Here is a 23,587-nt window from a genome sequence, read left to right on the forward strand (position 1 = left end):
TATAAGATGTATTTTCCCGTTAAGTCCGTTAGCGCCACTTTAGGGTTCAGCCCTACACAAGAGATACCCCCGTAGGAAGCAGAGTCGTCAGTCAATGGTGCAAACCCATGATTGACTTTGACTAGGTCTTGCACCTTGGCACATTAATTGAGCTGGAGATGTATTGGATGGAAGAGATTCAAGGACAACGCATGGTCCTATACATAAGGTGGTATAATTATTCATTAGACAAGAGCTTCATACATAATCTACTGAGGGTCAAAGGCAAAGCAATATTTCCACATAGCAACTCATTGCAGCCAAAGGAAAACCAGGTTCTAATTATAATATGTGTGAAGAGGTTTGTACGGGTTTAAGCGAAGCATAGATTAGATTGAAGGAAATGTGTTACGTGGGCGACTTCACTCCCAGCAAAGGCTTTCGAGCTGCCAGTTCCTATAGCTCCCTTATATCAGGGGCTTGCACTCTTGCCCCCTGTACGGAGAATCGTGTTCTCTTCAGAGTTTTAATAAAGGTTTTTTTTTCACATGGGTAGAATGAAAGAGTCGACTAAAATCCCATTGACTCACGGTTATAATGCTGGATTCCCTTTAAGTGTAACCACTCAAGTCTACATTGAGCCCAGTGTTAATCCCTCGGCGATCACAGTTCTGAATGGAGAGATAAGGAGAGGTGGGGGTAGTCGCTCTCCGCAAAGTCTTCTAAGACACTTCTTTCTCTCTCTTGGCCACCTTAAGATCTCATTAGAAGAAGCGTCTACTCTGCGGGGAGGTGGATTGTCGCTATAGAGGTCTATTGGGGGCATGAAATACAATAGAGTATCAAGAAGTCTAAACTCGACTCGTATGGTGGCTCGTAGGCATCAAAGGCAGGAGGCGCTCATTATTTATCATTTTTCATTATTTTTACATGGCGCCGACATATCTGTTGGCATCGGATGGAGAATGCCCTCATATAGGTCTATGTCCCCAGTGGGTCCCACAATCTGATTTCTCAAACATGTAAATAGGAAGCCAATTAACCTATCAGTCTTTGGAAAACCTTGAAAAACCTGTAACGACAGCATAAATCTATGTCACGTTCCCCTGGTTGGCTTTGAATCGCAGGAACCAATGCTAACCCTGAGGGAGTACGTACCAAAGAGGCTGCTATGGGGTCCCTGGAGAAATCAGGACCAAGCATGGCGTCCTCTATATGCATTGCAAGTGGGTTATCACCCCATGGGTCATGACATAGGTGGGTGAAGGCGCAAACAATCGCCAGTCCTCCTGTCCCAGTTGTACAAGGGTATGGTGGTGTCACCCAGCTCTAAAAGGGGAACCCTATGGGAAGGTTGGATGAGAACTAATATGGCCGCCATTATAGCTCCCACTGGGCTTGTCACCACATTAGGCTTCGTTCACATCTGCGTTGGGGTCCCGTTCTAACGTTCCGTCTGAGCTTTTCGTCAGAACGGGACCCTAAACAGACACAAACGTTTCCGTTTCCATCGCCATTGATTTCAATGGTGACGGATCCGGTCTCTGTTGTGCACCGGATCTGTCGTTTTTCAGGAAGAAATAGCGTAGTTGACCACACTATTGCTCTCGGCAAAACGACGGGTCCGGTGCACGACAGAGACAAACGGAAACCATGGGCACCGGATCCGTCACCATTGAAATCAATGACGATGGAACCTCTGGCTTCCGTTTGTGTCTATTCAGGGTCCCGTTCTGAAGGAAAGCTCAGACGGAACGTCAGAACGGGACCCCAACGCAGATGTGAATGAGGCCTTACTAGGCAGACCTGCCATTCAGGATTCGGGGAGATGTGGGTGACAACCTCAGGGAGCTGTAATGGTGGCCATGTTGGTTATAACTTGGTTTTATCATAGACAAAGTGGCCGTCACCATCAAATAGTACGTAGGGCGTATGAAAAATCCTATAGACAAAGCAATGGGGGGAATGGTGTTATATGGGTGCAGTTCCCTTTGAAGTAATAACTCCACCCAAAGTAATTATTTATCCGTCACTTATTTTGGTATATTCATCTAAATGCACGTAAAACCTCCAGGAAGCTTTTCAATACATCTCACTAAGGAGCCGCCATTACCCTTCCTTTTTAATCCTTGGGTTTCCTCCAAGTCATTTGGTTTCCTCGACCAGTCCAAAAAACGCACCGGGCAGTTTAATTGGCCTCCCAGGAAGCCGGCGTCTGACAAACAGAAGTGCGTGCGCCTGTCGACGAGAAAATAGATTGCAAGCTCTTGTGGTGCAACGACTAAAGTCTTTCTTTTCTGCTTCCTAAATATTATTTTTAAAAAAAACAAAACAATAATCCAAAAGTCATCTTTCACGCGCAATTAATACAGATAATACAAACATCGTTATTCATGCATAATTACTGCAAACGAGTGGGTTATCGGATGTTAGAGCTAATGAGATTTGCGCTGTCACCGCTCTTTTTAAGCGATCAACAGTTTCCTTGTCAGTTTTGGATAAAGTACTTTTATATCTGCGTATAATATCCGCCGTATGTCATATTTTATGAAGGCCGCCGGTTATTACCATGCGAAGTAGGTCATATAAATTATAATCATGACCTGATTTGTGCCAAAATAATCAATGACGTATATAAATGCAGATCGTTAGGTGTGGAGTAATTAGACGTTAAGACGCAGATATTAATCGAGTAGATAACAAGATATTCATTGTTGTAATTACAGACAGGTAAATATTTTGTTAAGATGAGTCATTTGCTAATAAAGTTTGTTTAAATACAACTGGGCTTCATGAATGAAAAGTGTCCTTGTTGCCCATAACAACCAGAAGGCAACTCAGAGCAGCCAATCAGAATTCATATTTTATTTTCTAAACGGCTGAGACAAATGAAAGCTGAAATATGATTGGTTGATGCAGGCTGGAGTCTAATTGGTTGGTATGGGCAACATGGACTTTTTTTTTTACTTCAGCCAATTGTGATACTGGAGGCCCCATGTGTTATGGATTTGGGAAGGGAAACTAGAGACCCTCACACTGGGCTTCATGTATAGACAGAAAGGGAAGGATTTGCCTATTGCAACCAATCAGATCACCTCTTTCATTTTTAAACTTGCACTGAAAAAATATGAGCCGAAATCTGATTGGTTGCCATGCGTAACAAGGCAACTTGTAGTGTATTTAAACAAACTTTATTAGCAAATTGCTTATCTGTACACAAGGCGCATAGTATTGCACATTTTAGGCGCTATTGTAGTGTATTATGATACTGTTGATACATGAAATATTGGGGAAGGTTACAAGGACTGACGCATTAGCTCGCAGATGCGCCACTGGAATTAGCGGCCTAGCGCTAGCCATAACCCACCATTAAGGTCATTTTCTTTGCAACCAATGTGGCAGAGAACTTCCATAAATCGGCCATGAAAGTCCCAACATAAACCATTACCCTCATCCGTAAAAATGGCGGTCGGCCTAGCGCTATTCCTCCCTATTACAAGGCCAGACTACGGTGGTTCCGATCACTTTCACATCAGTCCCTTTTAGTTCTGGTATATTTTACATTAAGGGTATGTTCACACGCTAAACAAAAAAACGGCTGTAAAATACTGATTTTCAGCCTTTTTGAAACCACAAACGTTTTTTTGCGGCCGGTTTTGGAGCTGCGCCAATGCAGAAAAGCAGCGGTTATGGTGCGTTAATGATATTTTCGTGACACGCCGTGTCCTGCTAACAAGTTTCTGATTCAATTCTCACACAGAATGGACCTCCCCTCGTCCCTGTATAGGGAGAATGGCGGTGACCTCCGCACCGTATCCGTGAATAGTATTCCTCACGCCCCAATAAACAGATCACAAAAAACACAAGACAAACTGTCTCTTAAACACACCATATGGTGTATTAACTTCCACTTAACACGGCTCAACCCCCCACAGGCTGGTGGTGGTTAATGAATAGCAGGGGAGGGGGCTGTAGGGGGCCCAAGAGCTTGCAATCACAGTGAATACTTTGTCTCCGGCAGAAAGATCTTCTGAGCAGTCACTAATGAGAGCCGGGAGAGATAACTGTGTTTAATGGATGCACGGAAAGACTTAAGTGCAGGCAATTATTCCAGATGTACAATCCAAACCATATCAAGATGATTATTGCACCTTATAAAGTGGTTTCATCGATGCAGCGAGGCCTAGCGCAGAGTTCGAAAATAACCCCGGCACTGCCAGTCAGAGACGAGCGGTCTGGTCTGATACCACATTCGCCAGTTTTGCTACACCATTGGCTAACCCGCCTATCGTTGGCATGCGTAGAGAGACCGAAGTGATCGCTGTTTCGGATGGATCACCACATTTTATCCCTGGCACCGCCAACTAGATACGAGCACAATGATAGGTCGCCCATTCTTTTTACGATTCACCATGGGCATATTGGCAGGAGATTCTGTCGTCAATTTACACGGGATAAAACCAGACCCAAAAAAAGACAGAAACTGCGCCGAATTTATCACGATGACGCAGAAAAAAACACATAAGAAATTTGGCGAAATTTGAGCACATTTCGCGTTTATTTTTGGCGAATCGAAGTGGGGGAAAGAAACACAAATCTATTTGTCCGTATTTGCTTGTGCGCAAGTTCTCGGCCGCTTGTATAAAATAAACTGGGGGTTAATATAAACGGGCACAAGTCTCTCCAGCAAATATAAGGTTAAACCCCCATTATTTTATTGTAACACCCGATGAGTCTTTTCTCTGCAGATTAGGGTCCTTCCATCCCTGCTCAGTGCCGTCGCCCCTCTTCTTACCCACTCCCTTGGCGCTCACCCCCCCCCCCCCAAGTTTCATGCTGTCAGTTTACACAAAGGCAGAGAAAGCATGAAAAGGTGGAAAGTGGATTAACTCTAGAAAAACAGCTTTTAAAAATCTGTTAAAGCCACTCAGGGGACAGGAAGGGGCTGAAGAGACGGCCAGCGACACAAAGAGACAAGCTGGCACAGAGAGACCGCCGCATACAAAGGGAAGCTTTCAATAGAGGCTTGTTTTTCTCTTAGGGTTTTTTTTTTGGGGGGGGGGGGATGGCACATTAATCATACAAGTTTAGAGAACTTCACTTTCAGAATAATCATTCTTTATAAATTCAGGTTCTTGAATATTTTTTTATATATATTTTTTTAAATATTATTATTATTATTTTTATTATTATATTTTATTTTTTTTATATATTATTATATTTTATTTTTTATATTTTTTTTTTATTATTATATTTCAATTTTTATATATATTATATATATTTTTTTTTAATTAATTATGATTATATTTTATTTTTATATATATATTATTATTATATTTTATTATTTTTACGTTGTTATTATTTCACTTTTTGAATTGCAATTACAATTTCTTTTTTTTTTTTTTCAATTAATGTCGTCATCTGAACACATTGATACTTTCGCAGTCACAAAACTTTTTTTTTTCTCCATAGAGTAACAATAGTCGCTGGCGGTAGGAAAAAAAATATTTCTTTCTATGGTAAAATGTAAGACCTAAGGTAAAAAGTAAAGATGCGCAGGTCACCTGACTGCAGCTGTCATGTGACATATGCCCCAGCGTAACTGCCTCCAATAATCGATTAAACGCCATAATCGTAGCATTAATCACTAAGGAGTGAGAGGTCCCATACGTGTTCCAACCCATGAGAAGAATCGCCGTTTCTAACTTGATCGGTATCGATTAGCATTACGTCTATCACCAGATTTATGGTGATCGGATCTGACGATCAGTTGAACGGTGATTGGTGAATTGGGGGAAGGACTGCACCGCCTTGTGCCGTTTGATAATGAACGCCTCAATACCCATATACGGGCGTCTTAAACATGTGACTACCTATGGCCACCATGTGCGGTCGCCTTTTGTCAGGGACAATCATGATTCCGGAAGTAATTCTGTCTGGATCTTGTCCCGTTTTCCTACTCGTGCGGGTAAATTGGTCTTTCACTCCTCAGGCGTGCCCGCTTCTGCTGCGGCCCAGGGTGGACGCTGACTGTAGATACCCACGGGGTCGCATTTTGTCCCACAAATTCCCTTTTGTGCGTTATTTTGATGCTTGTTTTTTATTTCCTGGTGGGACATTCTGAGACTATGGCGACGACACCTGCCAACAAACAACTTGACAAACATGACTTCATACTGTGATAGGCCCGTCCATATACTGATATACGGGCAAACTGATAGACCAATCATTGACCCTAACCCATACCGGCCCCTTGGAGGAGAAAAGGGCATCGGGACCATTGGGCCTGTTCCCGCTCCGTTGGGACCAGGACAATGTGACCTAGGCCCCTCCTCCCTTTACTGGACCCATGGGTTGTCTGACTGCGACATTACAGAACTGTAGCCACGCCCCCTTTCTGAAAAGTTTATATCCGAAATCTCAGCCTGTCTTACTAGTAAAAGTTGGCTTCTGTACCCCCCCCCCCCCCCCACTCCGCTCCTTACTTCATCCACCCTACATCATCTTATGTTTAACTCGCGGCTGAACATTCGCCGTCTCTGATATGAACATTCGCCGTCTCTGATATGAACATTCTGCGAGCGTTATTGCGTCTCATCAGCCGGGCGAGAACGCTGGAAATCGCCCTCAGCTCTTCCAGAACCTGAACATCGACTCTAAGTATCATTTCATCCACACGCCGAGCACAGGCGCCTTCAGGAACCGGTGAAAAATGGAGAAACCTTCAAATAAATCATCTTTAAACAATTGAACCTTGTGGGAAATAAGAAAATCGCAATTCTCCCGGAAAACTTTTTGAGAGACTTTCCAGAATCTGAGTCTGTTTGACTTGTAAAGATGAATTATTCTGCAAACTGAAAAGTGATACGCCGTCGCCGCGACACAACGTCCGCAAACCTCCGATACAGTTATTGTGGCTTCAACAGGAGAAAATTACTGGTCAAGTCCTGTTAATATGGCCCCGCAGCCCCAGCCTGAGGGAGTTGTGTAGGTCACCCTTTAGAAGCAATGGAAGAGCGCCCCTAGTGGTCAGAGTCATATAAAACTATTACAGTTGGCTAATAAATATTTTTTTTCTACAGTCTCATTTAGGGTAAGCGATACCTTCTCCTTTGTGGGAGATTCACCTTCGTCGTGACAACTGTCACTGCGACTGCAGCTCATATACAAAAGATTAATGTCCATTACTACCGAATGACATCCCAACAGCTGGCGCGGCGTCCAATAACACGATACCTATATTCTTGTCAGCACTTAAAAACATATATTTACCATATGGCAGTCAGAGACGGTCGCAGAATGGAGACTGACTAATGACCTTTGTCCGCACGCGCCCCCCGGCTATGAAACTCAATCATCTGCTTTTTTTACTTGCAGTTTTCGGGGCTCATTTTGCACAGCAGCCCTCGGATGTGGTGGTCGTAGCCGGCAAGTCGGTGACTCTGCCCTGTGTGGTGATTGGCTATCGTGGGGTGGTCCAATGGACGATGGACGGTTTGGCGTTAGGAGCGGAGCGAGACCTTCCAGGTATCGGAAGCTGCATGATATTATTTTGTATGACTGGGATCTGTAGGGGTTAAAAAACCTTATTAATCACAATGTGGTTTTATATAATTGTATGACAGCTCTCAAGTTAGTATGGGACTACAAGGCCCAGCGTACCCTGAGATGATAGACAGACAGACAGACAGACAGACAGACAGACAGACAGACAGACAGACAGATAGATAGATAGATAGATAGATAGATAGATATGAGATAGATAGATAGATAGATAGATAGATAGATAGATAGATAGATAGATAGATAGATAGATAGATAGATAGATAGATGGTAGATAGATAGATAGATAGATAGATGGTAGATAGATAGATAGATAGATAGATAGATAGATAGATAGATAGATAGATAGATAGATAGATAGATAGATAGATAGATAGATAGATAGATAGATATATAGATGGTAGATAGATAGATAGATAGATAGATAGATGGTAGATAGATAGATAGATAGATAGATAGATAGATAGATAGATAGATAGATAGATAGATAGATAGATAGATAGATAGATAGATAGATAGATAGATATGAGATAGATAGATAGATAGATAGATATGAGATAGATAGATAGATAGATAGATAGATAGATAGATAGATAGATAGATAGATAGATAGATAGATAGATAGATGTTGTATATTCATTCATGGTTTATATTATAGGGTGGTCCCGTTATTCCATCATTGGAGACCACACATCAGGGGAGCACAACTTGCACATAGAAGGAGTAGAGCTGGGTGACGACGCCATCTACGAGTGCCAGGCCACGCAGGCCGCGCTGAGGTCGCAGCGGGCTCATTTGACGGTGTTAGGTGAGTACTGAGATTCAGGAAGATTTGTACATTTGGAGAATAACACGTGTAGAAGCTTTCAGCAGTTGATTCATTATTTGGACACTAGGGGGAGCCCTTCCATCCTATAAAGTAGAACGTTTTCCTTGTAAATAGTCCGAGCCCTTTTTTTATGTGTTAAAAATGTATCAGAAACCGGCGGCGTTATTATCTATGATCCATCGCACACAGCAGCGCACCTATAGCCGGGCGTATGTTACAGCACCGACACACCCGGCCCAGGACACAGAACATTGCGGCTACATACCGTCATGTGATCTTCACAGCTCACCACATTAACCAATCAGCTTTTAGATTTCTTTTGAAAGCCAGGAAATAAAAGCAAGCGTTTGATTGGCTGGCATTATTTGGTGCATCAGGTCTGACACTTTTTGTCTCACTCTCAGTTCCTCCAGGAGAACCATTGATCCGTGGGGCCCCCCTATTTAACGTCTTGCTTGACACCCCCTATAACTTGACCTGCCTGGCACCTGCAGCTAAACCGGCCGCTGAGATCACCTGGCACCGAGATGGCAAACAGCTGGATGGGGCGATTTACAACAAGGTGAGGCCATGATCTGCCCTTGTCACCTGAATATTATCTCGTCATTGTGCCATCCTGACCGTGTCGTCATTCATCCTCTACATGTAGCAGGTTCTATCGGATGGCAAGAGCGAGGACGCTGTGAGCAGTCTCTTGATCACCCCCGGTTTCGCGGACGCTGGTGCCAGCTACACCTGTCGGGTCAGGAACTCTGCGCTACCCGAGGGACGGGAGAGATCGGTGACGCTTAGCGTGCAGTGTGAGTGTCAGTCGTGTCCTCACTGGTTTCATTCCAGTGCACCCACTACTGGTGGGCATAGCCCACCCATAAAGTTGTGGGTCACGCCAGTCCACGGCGCATGTCCAGTGTAAACCTCAAACCAATAAATTGTCTTATTACGTTACAGATCCCCCCAAAGTGACTCTTTCAGTGGATCCCCCAACAGTCTCGGAAGATGGTTCCGTCACCTTCTTATGCAGCGCAGTGTCAAACCCTGAGGTGATAAATTATAGGTGAGTTTATTGTTACCTGTTATCAGCCATTTCCGAATGAGCAAATGATCTACCTGAGATCCCTGTTTCTTCCCTCAGACTGACGGCCGAGGCTTCTTCCCCCGGCAAAAAGGGAAAACAGCGAGACAAGAGCTCACTTACCCGGGTTTGATGTTTCCCTCCCCGCCGGTGGTGTGATGCCTCTCCTTGTTCAGTCCTGGTGAAGATGTTTACACAGGATATCTCGCTGGGGCCTCCAAATGATAACGCAATTCCCAAAAGGTAGATCGACACCGATACGGCCGGGACTAGCTCAGACCTCTACAGTAATCAGATATTTGTCTGTTCTGTTTTTGTCTCCGGCCGTATCGGTGTCGATCTACCTTTTGGGAATTGCGTTATCACAGATTAATACAATCTACTATTCCCTGTTATCAGCCTTGTCAGGCCGGGTAGCGGCAAAAACTCATTCACTTGTGTCGCATATGACATGGATTTTGGCGTGGATTTCGGTCCGGAATCCGCTCCAAAATCCATGGCAGATCCGACGCCAAATTGCATGTGAATGGGTTTTCTGACACCCTGTTCACATGCAACGGAAAATTCCTCCGCTGATATTTGTCTGGATTGTGGCAAAAAAAATCTGCCGCAGAGATAAGTTGCTTGCGGAAATTGAATGACAATGCGGCACGTAGTAATCCAGAAGAATGTACATACATGCGGCCCGCGGCTTTGGGTATTGCCTCTTTTAACCTTATGATGGGCAGTAAGGACAACTAGATGTTGATGATGTTGGCAATTTATCTCAACAGGTGGGCAAAGGGAGGTGTGCCCCTCTCCATTTCTGAGGACCGCTACCACGTGACCGTGGACCACACATTTTTCACAGCTCCGGTCTCATGTGAAGTATCTAACAGCGTGGGAAGCAGCAACGTGAGCACCGCAGTCAATGTCTTATGTAAGTAGAACTTGTCCTGCCCGGCCTCTTGCCCCTTCTCTGCCCAAAGTACCATGGTAATTTTGCCTTCACTTGGACCTTAATAATCTGAGACAGACTGGTTGCTAGGGATGTGTTACCTGACAACTCCATAGATTATGGTTACAATGTATCCTTAGCAACCGACGGACATGACTTAGCTGTTTAACAAAAACCACAGAAAAGGCCATACTCACAGATTAGGTGGTGGGTAAAATACCCGTTCCAAACAGGACGCAACCAGGTCAGAGAATGCTGTTGATGGGAAGTGCCCAGGTGTGTTTAAATAATGATAGCCACTCCCACTAACCTTGAGGGGAGGGGTGTGTTGGGCATGGAAGTAAATGTGTAATAATAATAAATAAATAATAAAGTACTGTGTATAGTGCACATGTGAGGTATAGGGGACATGACTAAGTGTAGTGTGTAGAAATCAGGGCTGTGAGTGAAACAAAGAAAGTGAGTGTAGAGTGTAAAAGGGTCTTATGATGCTGGGATAGCCTGGTGTGCGGATGTTTGGCACTGCATGCAGGGCAGCCCGCTCTCTTACAGTATGGGCGTTATAAATAGGCTGCTATTCGGCGATATATGCTGTGCCTCACTATCCAAACACTATGCCTCCATGTTTTACACTCTGGTTGCGTCCTGTTTGGAACGGGTATTTTACCCACCACCTAATCTGTGAGTATGGCCTTTTCTGTGGTTTTAATTACATTATATGTCCCATTTTTTTGTATATCTTAGCTGTTTAACAGCAGATTGGCATTGTGCTGCCGTCAGAGAAGGGGGAAGAGCACATTGGCCCCAGTCCTCAGCATTATTAACCAGATTTTCAGCGGAGGACCTCTTTTATAAATTGACTTATCCAGTGATCAATCTCACCCGTGATCTCGCTTTCTGCTTCAGTTGGGCCACGTCTTCTAACTGAGCCGCGCCCCATGACGGTAGATGTTGGTGGAGATGCTTCCTTCTTCTGTGGTTGGACCGGAAATCCCACCCCAACCCAGTTCTGGAATAAGAAAGGATCCACAGAGGTAATTTCACTTTATTTGTACATCCGTTGACTACATACACTAGGTCATATTTATGGGGCCACCACAGATTTGTGAATCCACATCTGAAGATGTTACTCCCTCTCCCTCGCAGGTGTTAAGTAATGGGAACACTCTGTCTCTGAACAAGGTGACCCGGGAAGATGCAGGAACCTACGTGTGTAAAGCCATTGTGCCCCGTATAGGTACCATGGAAAAGGAAGTGACATTGACTGTGAGAGGTGAGGGTCATGTAGCATCTGAAATGGTTGGCGTTGGTTCCTGTTTTCAGTAGAGATTTATCGGAATGACTTATGGACCAGGAAATATAAAGTGCCAGTCTGACTTCTTGTTCTTCTCCTTAGGACCTCCCATCATTACCAGTGAAACAAACTACGAGAGTATTCTTGGAGGAAAAGCTCGACTTGAATGTGTGGTGGAGGCTACCCCGATCCCTGATAGAATCGTAAGTATTTTGGTGGGGATTCAAGAGCTAGGACCAATTACCGAAAAGAAGGGACTACTGTGCTCGGTAAAGTGCCAGGACCCAGTCGGCAATGCTCATCAACATCTGTCATTTCAAATCCTTGACTCTTCCGGCAGTGGCTTATCTCCTACGGGAACAAAGGATCAGCCATATTGAAATCGAACATGCCCAATCCTTCTTTTCCCCGACATCTGCCATCGAGCGAGAGTCGTTACACCTCCATACACATTAGATAGTTGGCCAGTCCCCCAAAAAATAGTGACACTGTCCTCTGTTCTTGAATTTCTTTTGTAGATCTGGTCCTGGGACAAGCACAGCCTCGACGAGGGCACCTTAGGACGTTTCTCTGTGGAGACACGTGTGACCAATAGCGAAGCCGTTTCATTTCTAATCATCGATGGAACCGAGCCTTCAGATTACACGATGCCGTACAACTGCACAGCTATAAATCAATATGGGGAGGACTCCGTGATCATCTCTCTTAGACAACAAGGTGAGTTGTCTCGGTTATGACTAAATATTTGGGTTGAAGGTTCGCGCTCCCCTTACATTATATCAAGGCAGATATATTCCTCAGAACCATATCTGACTGCTCTATATTTCATTGCAGCTGCCCTGCCCCTCATGCTTCTGATGATCGCACTGGGTCTTGGGACACTCTGCCTCTTTGTACTGGTGACCATCTGCGTGCTATGCTGCCGAAGACCCAGAAAAGGTAAGAAAGTCTATAGGGTCTACACATCTTGTCCAGAACCTAGCTAGAACATCTGAATGTCTTCCATTTTCCTCCAGTGGAGAGGTCTACTGCTCTTCCACCATTGATCTATTGTAGGATTCTTCTAGATATCCTAAGTCTCGGAGCTTCTGACCTCATTCCAAGGGTCTTCATGACCAACTCAAAAGTTCTGTAATATCTTCTTCATCTTTCCAAAAACTTCTAAACTTTATGAGACGCTCGTCTTTGACTTCTAGTCTTCTTCTCACGGTGATCGGGCATCTTGGGTCCCACATCTAGTCTTTTTTATAGGACGTTGAAGAAGTTCTTTGGATGTTGTTCAATTATCTGGTTGATGTACTTTTTTTACGTTCCTTTTGATTAAACGTTATCTTTCTTCCTCTTTAGCTGTGAAGGACACTCAGATTCTAGCAGGGGAAGTTTCCGGAAGTGATCACAGCGACCGACACCCAAGTGATTCTGAAGAAGACCTAAAAGAGCCCTTGGTAAGTGTCTACATCACAAATATGGAGGACAGACCAGCATGAAGACGGGAGATTTTATGGGGCTTGTTAGGTGTTCAGGCTTTTATTTCCCATGAATTTACATTTTCATAATTTCCTTTACAGCACACAGATACTGAATCTCGAGGAACGTCACAGACTGAACATAGCGATATCCCTGATGACCCTCAGGTACGTTGTCCACATCCTCCTAAGTCTTGTAATTAAGTAATATAGTTAATAAGGTTGAAATGCGTCCACCCAGTTCTGCCTGTTCTGCAATATTGACCCAGAGGAAGGCAAAAACCAAGTTTCCAAATTTTATGGGAAAAATCCTTCCCGACACCAAATCTGCCAATCAGAATGAATCCCTGGAACAATGATGAATGCTCTTACAGTAGAAGTTCCATAGTGTGACTGCTCTTACAGTAGAGGTTCCATAGTGTGACTGCTCTTACAGTAGAGGTTCCATAGTGTGACTGATCTTACAGTAGAGGTTCCATAGTGTGACCGCTCTTACAGTAGAGGCTCCATAGTGTGACTGCTCTTACAGTAGAGGTTCCATAGTGTGACTGATCTTACAGTAGAGGTTCCATAGTGTGACTGCTCTTACAGTAGAGGTTCCATAGTGTGACTGATCTTACAGTAGAGGTTCCATAGTGTGACTGCTCTTACAGTAGAGGTTCCATAGTGTGACTGCTCTTACAGTAGAGGTTCCATAGTGTGACCGCTCTTACAGTAGAGGTTCCATAGTGTGACCGCTCTTACAGTAGAGGCTCCATAGTGTGACCGCTCTTACAGTAGAGGTTCCATAGTGTGACCGCTCTTACAGTAGAGGTTCCATAGTGTGACCGCTCTTACAGTAGAGGTTCCATAGTGTGACTGCTCTTACAGTAGAGGTTCCATAGTGTGACTGCTCTTACAGTAGAGGTTCCATAGTGTGACTGCTCTTACAGTAGAGGTCCCGTAGTGTGACAGTTCTTACAGTAGAGGTTCCGTAGTGTGACTGCTCTTACAGTAGAGGTTCCATAGTCTGTCTGCTCTTACAGTAGTGGTTCCATAGTGTGACTGCTCTTACAGAAGAGACTCCATAGTGTGACTGCTCTTACAGTAGAGGTTCCATAGTGTGACTGCTCTTAGAGTAGAGGTTCCATAGTGTGACTGCTCTTACAGTAGAGGTCCCGTAGTGTGACAGTTCTTACAGTAGAGGTTCCATAGTGTGACTGATCTTACAGTAGAGGTTCCATAGTGTGACTGCTCTTACAGTAGAGGTTCCATAGTGTGACTGCTCTTACAGTAGAGGTCCCGTAGTGTGACAGTTCTTACAGTAGAGGTTCCGTAGTGTGACTGCTCTTACAGTAGAGGTTCCGTAGTGTGACTGTTCTTACAGTAGAGGCTCCATAGTGTGACTGCTCTTACAGAAGAGACTCCATAGTGTGACTGCTCTTACAGTAGTGGTTCCATAGTGTGACTGATCTTACAGTAGAGGTTCCATAGTGTGACTGATCTTACAGTAGAGGTTCCATAGTGTGACTGCTCATACATACTTATTAGGTCACCCTAATATATATATATATATATATATAAAACATTTTTGATAATGGTTCCGGGTAGTGCGGTCCGCTCATTCTATTTATTTCTTGTGTTGCCTCCTCTGAACCCGTTCCAGCTCTGCTACATATTTTATAATGACTAGTGATTTCTATGGTTTGTTGTCATCTTCTAGAGGTTCCACATGTGAAGCTGCTTTTAGATGAGGCGGCAGCTCAGAGTTCCGGATATTTCCCTGACCTGCCTCATTTCTTCCCCACAGGACCCGACCAACGGTTACTACAAAGTCCGAGCTCATGAAGACTCCCGCCCAACCACAGTCGCTTATCCAGAGTTCTCTTCTCCTCCACGTCCTCTGTACTCCGCACCTTCCACCCTCAGTCCATTGTGCCCCACCCCATCCTTACCTGGAGCTCCTAAAATCTATGACTATGCCCATCGATATGCCACAACTCCACGCCACGGAAGTGAACGTATCCACATACCACAAGGCCCTACCAGTCTGCCACCAGGCCCGGGTAACCAGCCGCAACCTTACGCCAGAGCCTTCTGTAGTTACGTCCGACCGGATCGTTTTGAAACTCTAGAATCAGGTCCTACGCTGTCACGTCTTTCCTACGCCTCGCTCTCTGCACATGGCGACTATGGACGCCCAGCGCAACAGCGGATGCAAACTCACGTGTGAGTTTTGGATTTATCTCTTATCAAACAAGCCAGCACAGCGATCAAATCTCAAGCGCAGCTTGGACTTAGACTTGGGAGAGAAAAGTCCGATATCAACAATCTTGTTCTTGAAAGGTGCAAAATGGCCGCCTTACGTCTTCCTCTTTTGTACCTGCACTAAACAGCCTTCCATGTGTACAACCTCACAGGCCCTATGGGCGTAAAGACCTTTGGATGACCCCTTGAGGATACGAGATTACAGTGGGTCAGTTCTAGATAAGGGCAAACGTACCCTGGAGACATTACCCGCAGCTGCTATGGAGACTATTAAGAGGACGGGCATAGCTCCAGTTGGCCTTATCCCCCTTCTTAATAGGCCGTATAAACCTGAGCAAGGGGTCCTCAACTCCACAAACTTGGCAAGAGGAGAGATCTCACCCAAGGGTAACGCTGCCCTCTCTGTCAAAAGTTATAAACGGGGATGGGAATGACCAAGCCCTGGGACCTCCCACCGGCATAAGCCATAAGGCTATGAAGCCCCCTTTCCTCTATGTACGCCCTTGGTCCTAGCACAGCTTTTTAAAATAAAATTGCAGAAGTGAGCACCGACTGGGACTGTAAGGCTACGTCCAGACGTAGAAGAAGAAATCCACCGCCGATTTCGCCGCATATCCGCCATGTCTGAACGTGGCCTAAAAAGTGCTGCACTCTCTGTAGTTAATATAATATATAGAATTAAGGAGCTTCATAATCGAGCAGCATCAGGAAATCCAGCATGGATCAGCACGTATGAGGTCGATATAGAATAGAGGCCCCCCAGGGTCTTCCTGAACTGTATGCCTTTCAATTGTTAAGGAGAAACAGTGCCACCCTGTGGCTCTTCTATGTACTGCAGGTGTTTTTTTTGTCAAAAAATGTTTTTTTATACGAAATGAAATGTACAGTATAAATATGTCAGGATGTAAATATATAAGATAAGGAAATTCTGTAAATAGACGTTATTAGAAATTGCTTTCTTGAGCACTGTGTGATTAAGAAGGTGAGCACATCGGGGTATTTCTCCCCCCCCCCCCCCCCCCTATTGTCTATTATGGTGGCCTGCTTATTATTTATTAACCACTTCTATTCCATAACAGACTGTAAAGCAGGTTCCTATGTAATAGGAGATCTTGGTTTCCAAAGAGTTAATTAAAAGTATAAGAGACTAAAAAACACATTGGATATAAGGCTGAAGGAGCGAAGAATTCATTTATTCTATGTAGTCTATATGAGACGCTGATAGGAATTATCAAAAATTGCGGAATTTATCTGGAGAAAAAAAAAAATTCTCTGCCAGACTATCGGAATTCTAGATTATCAGATGCCGGATTAATGGAATTTTAATGTGTATATATAAAGATTAAATATAAGAGAAACTTTCATTGACCTGGCCAGGGGCAGAATTCTACACATTGCACATCCCTGGAGCCGGATTGAGCCCTCGAAGCTTTTTCTTCATATTATTTTCCTGCCTTAATTTTTCGCAGTTCTTTGTACAATAAGATTTCCAGGTTCTAATATTGTCCGATGTGAATATCGTATTTCCAGCTTCCTGTAACTTTTCATAAACGTCAAATACAAAATGCAACTACAAATGTTCTTTTTATATGTTCAAACATGAAAGATATTTATATTTAATTATTAAAAGACGATCATTGTGAAAGTTGCTGTATTCTCATTACCATCTGTACACACACATATATATATATATATACACACAGAAGATACCCGGGTTATACCAGCATGCTCCATATCACTATATACAAGAAGATGTATAACTTATACCAGCTGTACATATATAATTATATACAGAAGATACCCAGGTTATACCAGTATGCTCCATATCACTATATACAAGAAGATGTATAACTTATACCAGCTGTACATATATAATTATATACAGAAGATACCCAGGTTATACCAGCATGCTCCATATCACTTTATACAAGAAGATGTATAACTTATACCAGCTGTACATATATAATTATATACAGAAGATACCCAGGTTATACCAGCATGCTCCATATCACTATATACAAGAAGATGTATAACTTATACCAGCTGTACATATATAATTATATACAGAGGATACCCAGGTTATACCAGCATGCTCCATATCACTATATACAAGAAGATGTATAACTTATACCAGCTGTACATATATAATTATATACAGAAGATACCCAGGTTATACCAGCATGCTCCATATCACTATATACAAGATGATGTATAACTTATACCAGCTGTACATATATAATTATATACAGAAGATACCCAGGTTATACCAGCATGCTCCATATCACTATATACAGGAAGATGTATAACTTATACCAGCTGTACATATATAATTATATACAGAAGATACCCAGGTTATACCAGCATGCTCCATATCACTATATACAAGAAGATGTATAACTTATACCAGCTGTACATATATAATTATATACAGAAGATGCCCAGGTTATACCAGCATGCTCCATATCACTATATACAAGAAGATGTATAACTTATACCAGCTGTACATATATAATTATATACAGAAGATACCCAGGTTATACCAGCATGCTCCATATCACTATATACAAGAAGATGTATAACTTATACCAGCTGTACATATATAATTATATACAGAAGATGCCCAGGTTATACCAGCATGCTCCATATCACTATATACAAGAAGATGTATAACTTATACCAGCTGTACATATATAATTATATACTGAAGATACCAAGGTTATACCAGCATGCTCCATATCACTATATACAAGAAGATGTATAACTTATACCAGCTGTACATATATAATGATATACAGAAGATACCCAGGTTATACCAGCATGCTCCATATCACTATATACAAGAAGATGTATAAATTATACCAGCTGTACATATAGAATTATATACAGAAGATGCCCAGGTTATACCAGCATGCTCCATATCACTATATACAAGAAGATGTATAACTTATACCAGCTGTACATATATAATTATATACAGAAGATACCCAGGTTATACCAGCATGCTCCATATCACTATATACAAGAAGATGTATAACTTATACCAGCTGTACATATATAATTATATACAGAAGATACCCAGGTTGTACCAGCATGCTCCATATCACTATATACAAGAAGATGTATAACTTATACCAGCTGTACATATATAATTATATACAGGAGATACCCAGGTTATACCAGCATGCTCCATATTACTATATACAGGAAGATGTATAACTTATACCAGCTGTACATATATAATTATATACAGAAGATGCCCAGGTTATACCAGCATGCTCCATATCACTATATACAAGAAGATGTATAACTTATACCAGCTGTACATATATAATTATATACAGAAGATACCCAGGTTATACCAGCATGCTCCATATCACTATATACAAGAAGATGTATAACGTATACCAGCTGTACATATATAATTATATACAGGATATACCCAGGTTATACCAGCATGCTCCATATCACTATATACAAGAAGATGTATAACTTATACCAGCTGTACATATATAATTATATACAGAAGATACCCAGGTTATACCAGCATGCTCCATATCACTATATACAAGAAGATGTATAACTTATACCAGCTGTACATATATAATTATATACAGAAGATACCCAGGTTATACCAGCATGCTCCATATCACTATATACAGGAAGATGTATAACTTATACCAACTGTACATATATAATTATATACAGGAGATACTCAGGTTATACCAGCATGCTCCATATCACTATATACAAGAAGATGTATAACTTATACCAGCTGTACATATATAATTATATACAGAAGATACCCAGGTTATACCAGCATGCTCTATATCACTATATACAAGAAGATGTATAACTTATACCAGCTGTACATATATAATTATATACAGAAGATACCCAGGTTATACCGGCATGCTCCATATCACTATAGACAAGAAGATGTATAACTTATACGAGCTGTACATATATAATTATATACAGAAGATACCCAGGTTATACCGGCATGCTCCATATCACTATATACAAGAAGATGTATAACTTATACCCGCTGTACATATATAATTATATACAGGAGATACCCAGGTTATACCAGCATGCTCCATATCACTATATACAGGAAGATGTATAACTTATACCCGCTGTACATATATAATTATATACAGAAGATACCCAGGTTATACCAGCATGCTCCATATCACTATATACAAGAAGATGTATAACTTATACCAGCTGTACATATATAATTATATACAGAAGATACCCAGGTTATACCAGCATGCTCCATATCACTATAGACAAGAAGATGTATAACTTATACGAGCTGTACATATATAATTATATACAGAAGATACCCAGGTTATACCAGCATGCTCCATATCACTATATACAGGAAGATGTATAACTTATACCAACTGTACATATATAATTATATACAGGAGATACCCAGGTTATACCAGCATGCTCCATATCACTATATACAGGAAGATGTATAACTTATACCCGCTGTACATATATAATTATATACAGAAGATACCCAGGTTATACCAGCATGCTCCATATCACTATATACAAGAAGATGTATAACTTATACCAGCTGTACATATATAATTATATACAGAAGATACCCAGGTTATACCAGCATGCTCCATATCACTATATACAAGAAGATGTATAACTTATACCAGCTGTACATATATAATTATATACAGAAGATGCCCAGGTTATACCAGCATGCTCCATATCACTATATACAAGAAGATGTATAACTTATACCAGCTGTACATATATAATTATATACAGAAGATACCCAGGTTATATCAGCATGCTCCATATCACTATAGACAAGAAGATGTATAACTTATACCAGCTGTACATATATAATTATATACAGAAGATACCCAGGTTATACCAGCATGCTCCATATCACTATATACAGGAAGATGTATAACTTATACCAGCTATACATATATAATTATATACAGAAGATACCCAGGTTATACCAGCATGCTCCATATTACTATATACAAGAAGATGTATAACTTATACCAGCTGTACATATATAATTATATACAGAAGATACCCAGGTTATACCAGCATGCTCCATATCACGATATACAAGAAGATGTATAACTTATACCAGCTGTACATATATAATTATATACAGAAGATACCCAGGTTGTACCAGCATGCTCCATATCACTATATACATGAAGATGTATGACTTATACCAGCTGTACATATATAATTATATACAGGAGATACCCAGGTTATACCAGCATGCTCCATATCACTATATACAAGAAGATGTATAACTTATACCAGCTGTACATATATAATTATATACAGAAGATACCCAGGTTATACCAGCATGCTCCATATCACTATATACAGGAAGATGTATGACTTATACCAGCTGTACATATATAATTATATACAGAAGATACCCAGGTTATACCAGCATGCACCATATCACTATATACAAGAAGATGTTTAACTTATACCAGCTGTACATATATAATTATATACAGAAGATACCCAGGTTATACCAGCATGCTCCATATCACTATATACAGGAAGATGTATAACTTATACCAGCTGTACATATATAATTATATACAGGAGATTCCCAGGTTATACCACCATGCTCCATATCACTATATACAAGAAGATGTGTAACTTATACCAGCTGTACATATATAATTATATACAGAAGATACCCAGGTTATACCAGCATGGTCCATATCACTATATACAAGAAGATGTATAACTTATACCAGCTGTACATATATAATTATATACAGAAGATACCCAGGTTATACCAGCATGCTCCATATCACTATATACAAGAAGATGTATAACTTATACCAGCTGTACATATATAATTATATACTGAAGATACCCAGGTTATACCAGCATGCTCCATATCACTATATATAAGAAGATGTATAACTTATACCAGCTGTACATATATAATTATATACAGAATATACCCAGGTTATACCAGCATGCTCCATATCACTATATACAAGAAGATGTATAACTTATACCAGCTGTACATATATAATTATATACAGAAGATACCCAGGTTATACCAGCATGCTCAATATCACTGTATACAAGAAGATGTATAACTTATACCAGCTGTACATATATAATTATATACAGAAGATACCCAGGTTATACCAGCATGCTCCATATTACTATATATAAGAAGATGTATAACTTATACCAGCTGTACTTATATAATTATATACAGAAGATACCCAGGTTATACCAGCATGCTCCATATTACTATATATAAGAAGATGTATAACTTATACCAGCTGTACATATATAATTATATACAGAATATACCCAGGTTATACCAGCATGCTCCATATCACTATATACAAGAAGATGTATAACTTATTCAAGCTGTACATATATAATTATACACAGAAGATACCCAGGTTATACCAGCATGCTCCATATCACTATAGACAAGAAGATGTATAACTTATACCAGCTGTAGATATATAATTATATACAGAAGATACCCAGGTTATACCAGCATGCTCCATATCACTATATACAGGAAGATGTATAACTTATACCAGCTGTACATATATAATTATATACAGAAGATACCCAGGGTATACCAGCATGCTCCATATCACTATATACAAGAAGATGTATAACTTATACCAGCTGTACATATATAATTATATACAGAAGATACCCAGGGTATACCAGCATGCTCCATATCACTATATACAAGAAGATGTATAACTTATACCTGCTGTACATATATAATTATATACTGAAGATACCCAGGTTATACCAGCATGCTCCATATCACTATATACAGGAAGATGTATAACTTATACCAGCTGTACATATATAATTATATACAGAAGATACCCAGGTTATACCAGCATGCTCCATATCACTATATACAAGAAGATGTATAACTTATACCAGCTGTACATATATAATTATATACAGAAGATGCCCAGGTTATACCAGCATGCTCCATATCACTATATACAAGAAGATGTATAACTTATACCAGCTGTACATATATAATTATATACAGAAGATACCCAGGTTATATCAGCATGCTCCATATCACTATATACAAGAAGATGTATAACTTATACCAGCTGTACATATATAATTATATACAGAAGATACCCAGGTTATACCAGCATGCTCCATATCACTATATACAGGAAGATGTATAACTTATACCAGCTATACATATATAATTATATACAGAAGATACCCAGGTTATACCAGCATGCTCCATATTACTATATACAAGAAGATGTATAACTTATACCAGCTGTACATATATAATTATATACAGAAGATACCCAGGTTATACCAGCATGCTCCATATCACGATATACAAGAAGATGTATAACTTATACCAGCTGTACATATATAATTATATACAGAAGATACCCAGGTTGTACCAGCATGCTCCATATCACTATATACATGAAGATGTATGACTTATACCAGCTGTACATATATAATTATATACAGGAGATACCCAGGTTATACCAGCATGCTCCATATCACTATATACAAGAAGATGTATAACTTATACCAGCTGTACATATATAATTATATACAGAAGATACCCAGGTTATACCAGCATGCTCCATATCACTATATACAGGAAGATGTATAACTTATACCAGCTGTACATATATAATTATATACAGAAGATACCCAGGTTATACCAGCATGCTCCATATCACTATATACAAGAAGATGTATGACTTATACCAGCTGTACATATATAATTATATACAGAAGATACCCAGGTTATACCAGCATGCACCATATCACTATATACAAGAAGATGTATAACTTATACCAGCTGTACATATATAATTATATACAGAAGATACCCAGGTTATACCAGCATGCTCCATATCACTATATACAGGAAGATGTATAACTTATACCAGCTGTACATATATAATTATATACAGGAGATTCCCAGGTTATACCACCATGCTCCATATCACTATATACAAGAAGATGTGTAACTTATACCAGCTGTACATATATAATTATATACAGGAGATTCCCAGGTTATACCACCATGCTCCATATCACTATATACAAGAAGATGTGTAACTTATACCAGCTGTACATATATAATTATATACAGAAGATACCCAGGTTATACCAGCATGCTCCATATCAC

At 40.9% G+C, this 23,587-nt stretch overlaps 1 protein-coding gene across 4 annotated transcripts in view; it reads left to right on the plus strand.

The window, feature by feature from the left end:
- Positions 1-17,014, plus strand: part of KIRREL2 (kirre like nephrin family adhesion molecule 2) — a 93,158-nt gene extending 76,144 nt beyond the window's left edge. For 3 of the 4 annotated variants that reach the window (XM_075840453.1, XM_075840454.1, XM_075840451.1), the window contains 14 exons: positions 7,357-7,506; positions 8,201-8,350; positions 8,776-8,933; positions 9,021-9,171; positions 9,320-9,425; positions 10,217-10,362; positions 11,287-11,414; positions 11,527-11,653; positions 11,777-11,877; positions 12,193-12,391; positions 12,509-12,613; positions 13,022-13,119; positions 13,243-13,308; positions 14,930-17,014. In XM_075840453.1, coding sequence (XP_075696568.1) covers positions 7,467-7,506; positions 8,201-8,350; positions 8,776-8,933; positions 9,021-9,171; positions 9,320-9,425; positions 10,217-10,362; positions 11,287-11,414; positions 11,527-11,653; positions 11,777-11,877; positions 12,193-12,391; positions 12,509-12,613; positions 13,022-13,119; positions 13,243-13,308; positions 14,930-15,352 — 1,998 coding nt within the window. In that variant the 5' untranslated portion in view covers positions 7,357-7,466 and the 3' untranslated portion in view covers positions 15,353-17,014. The remainder of the gene's footprint in view (positions 1-7,356; positions 7,507-8,200; positions 8,351-8,775; positions 8,934-9,020; positions 9,172-9,319; positions 9,426-10,216; positions 10,363-11,286; positions 11,415-11,526; positions 11,654-11,776; positions 11,878-12,192; positions 12,392-12,508; positions 12,614-13,021; positions 13,120-13,242; positions 13,309-14,929) is intronic. The other variant, XM_075840452.1, reaches the window with a different exon arrangement.
- Positions 17,015-23,587: the final 6,573 nt, after the last annotated feature.

This window comes from Rhinoderma darwinii, chromosome 10 (genome assembly GCF_050947455.1).
Source record: "Rhinoderma darwinii isolate aRhiDar2 chromosome 10, aRhiDar2.hap1, whole genome shotgun sequence".
In the NCBI taxonomy this organism is placed as follows: domain Eukaryota; kingdom Metazoa; phylum Chordata; class Amphibia; order Anura; family Rhinodermatidae; genus Rhinoderma; species Rhinoderma darwinii.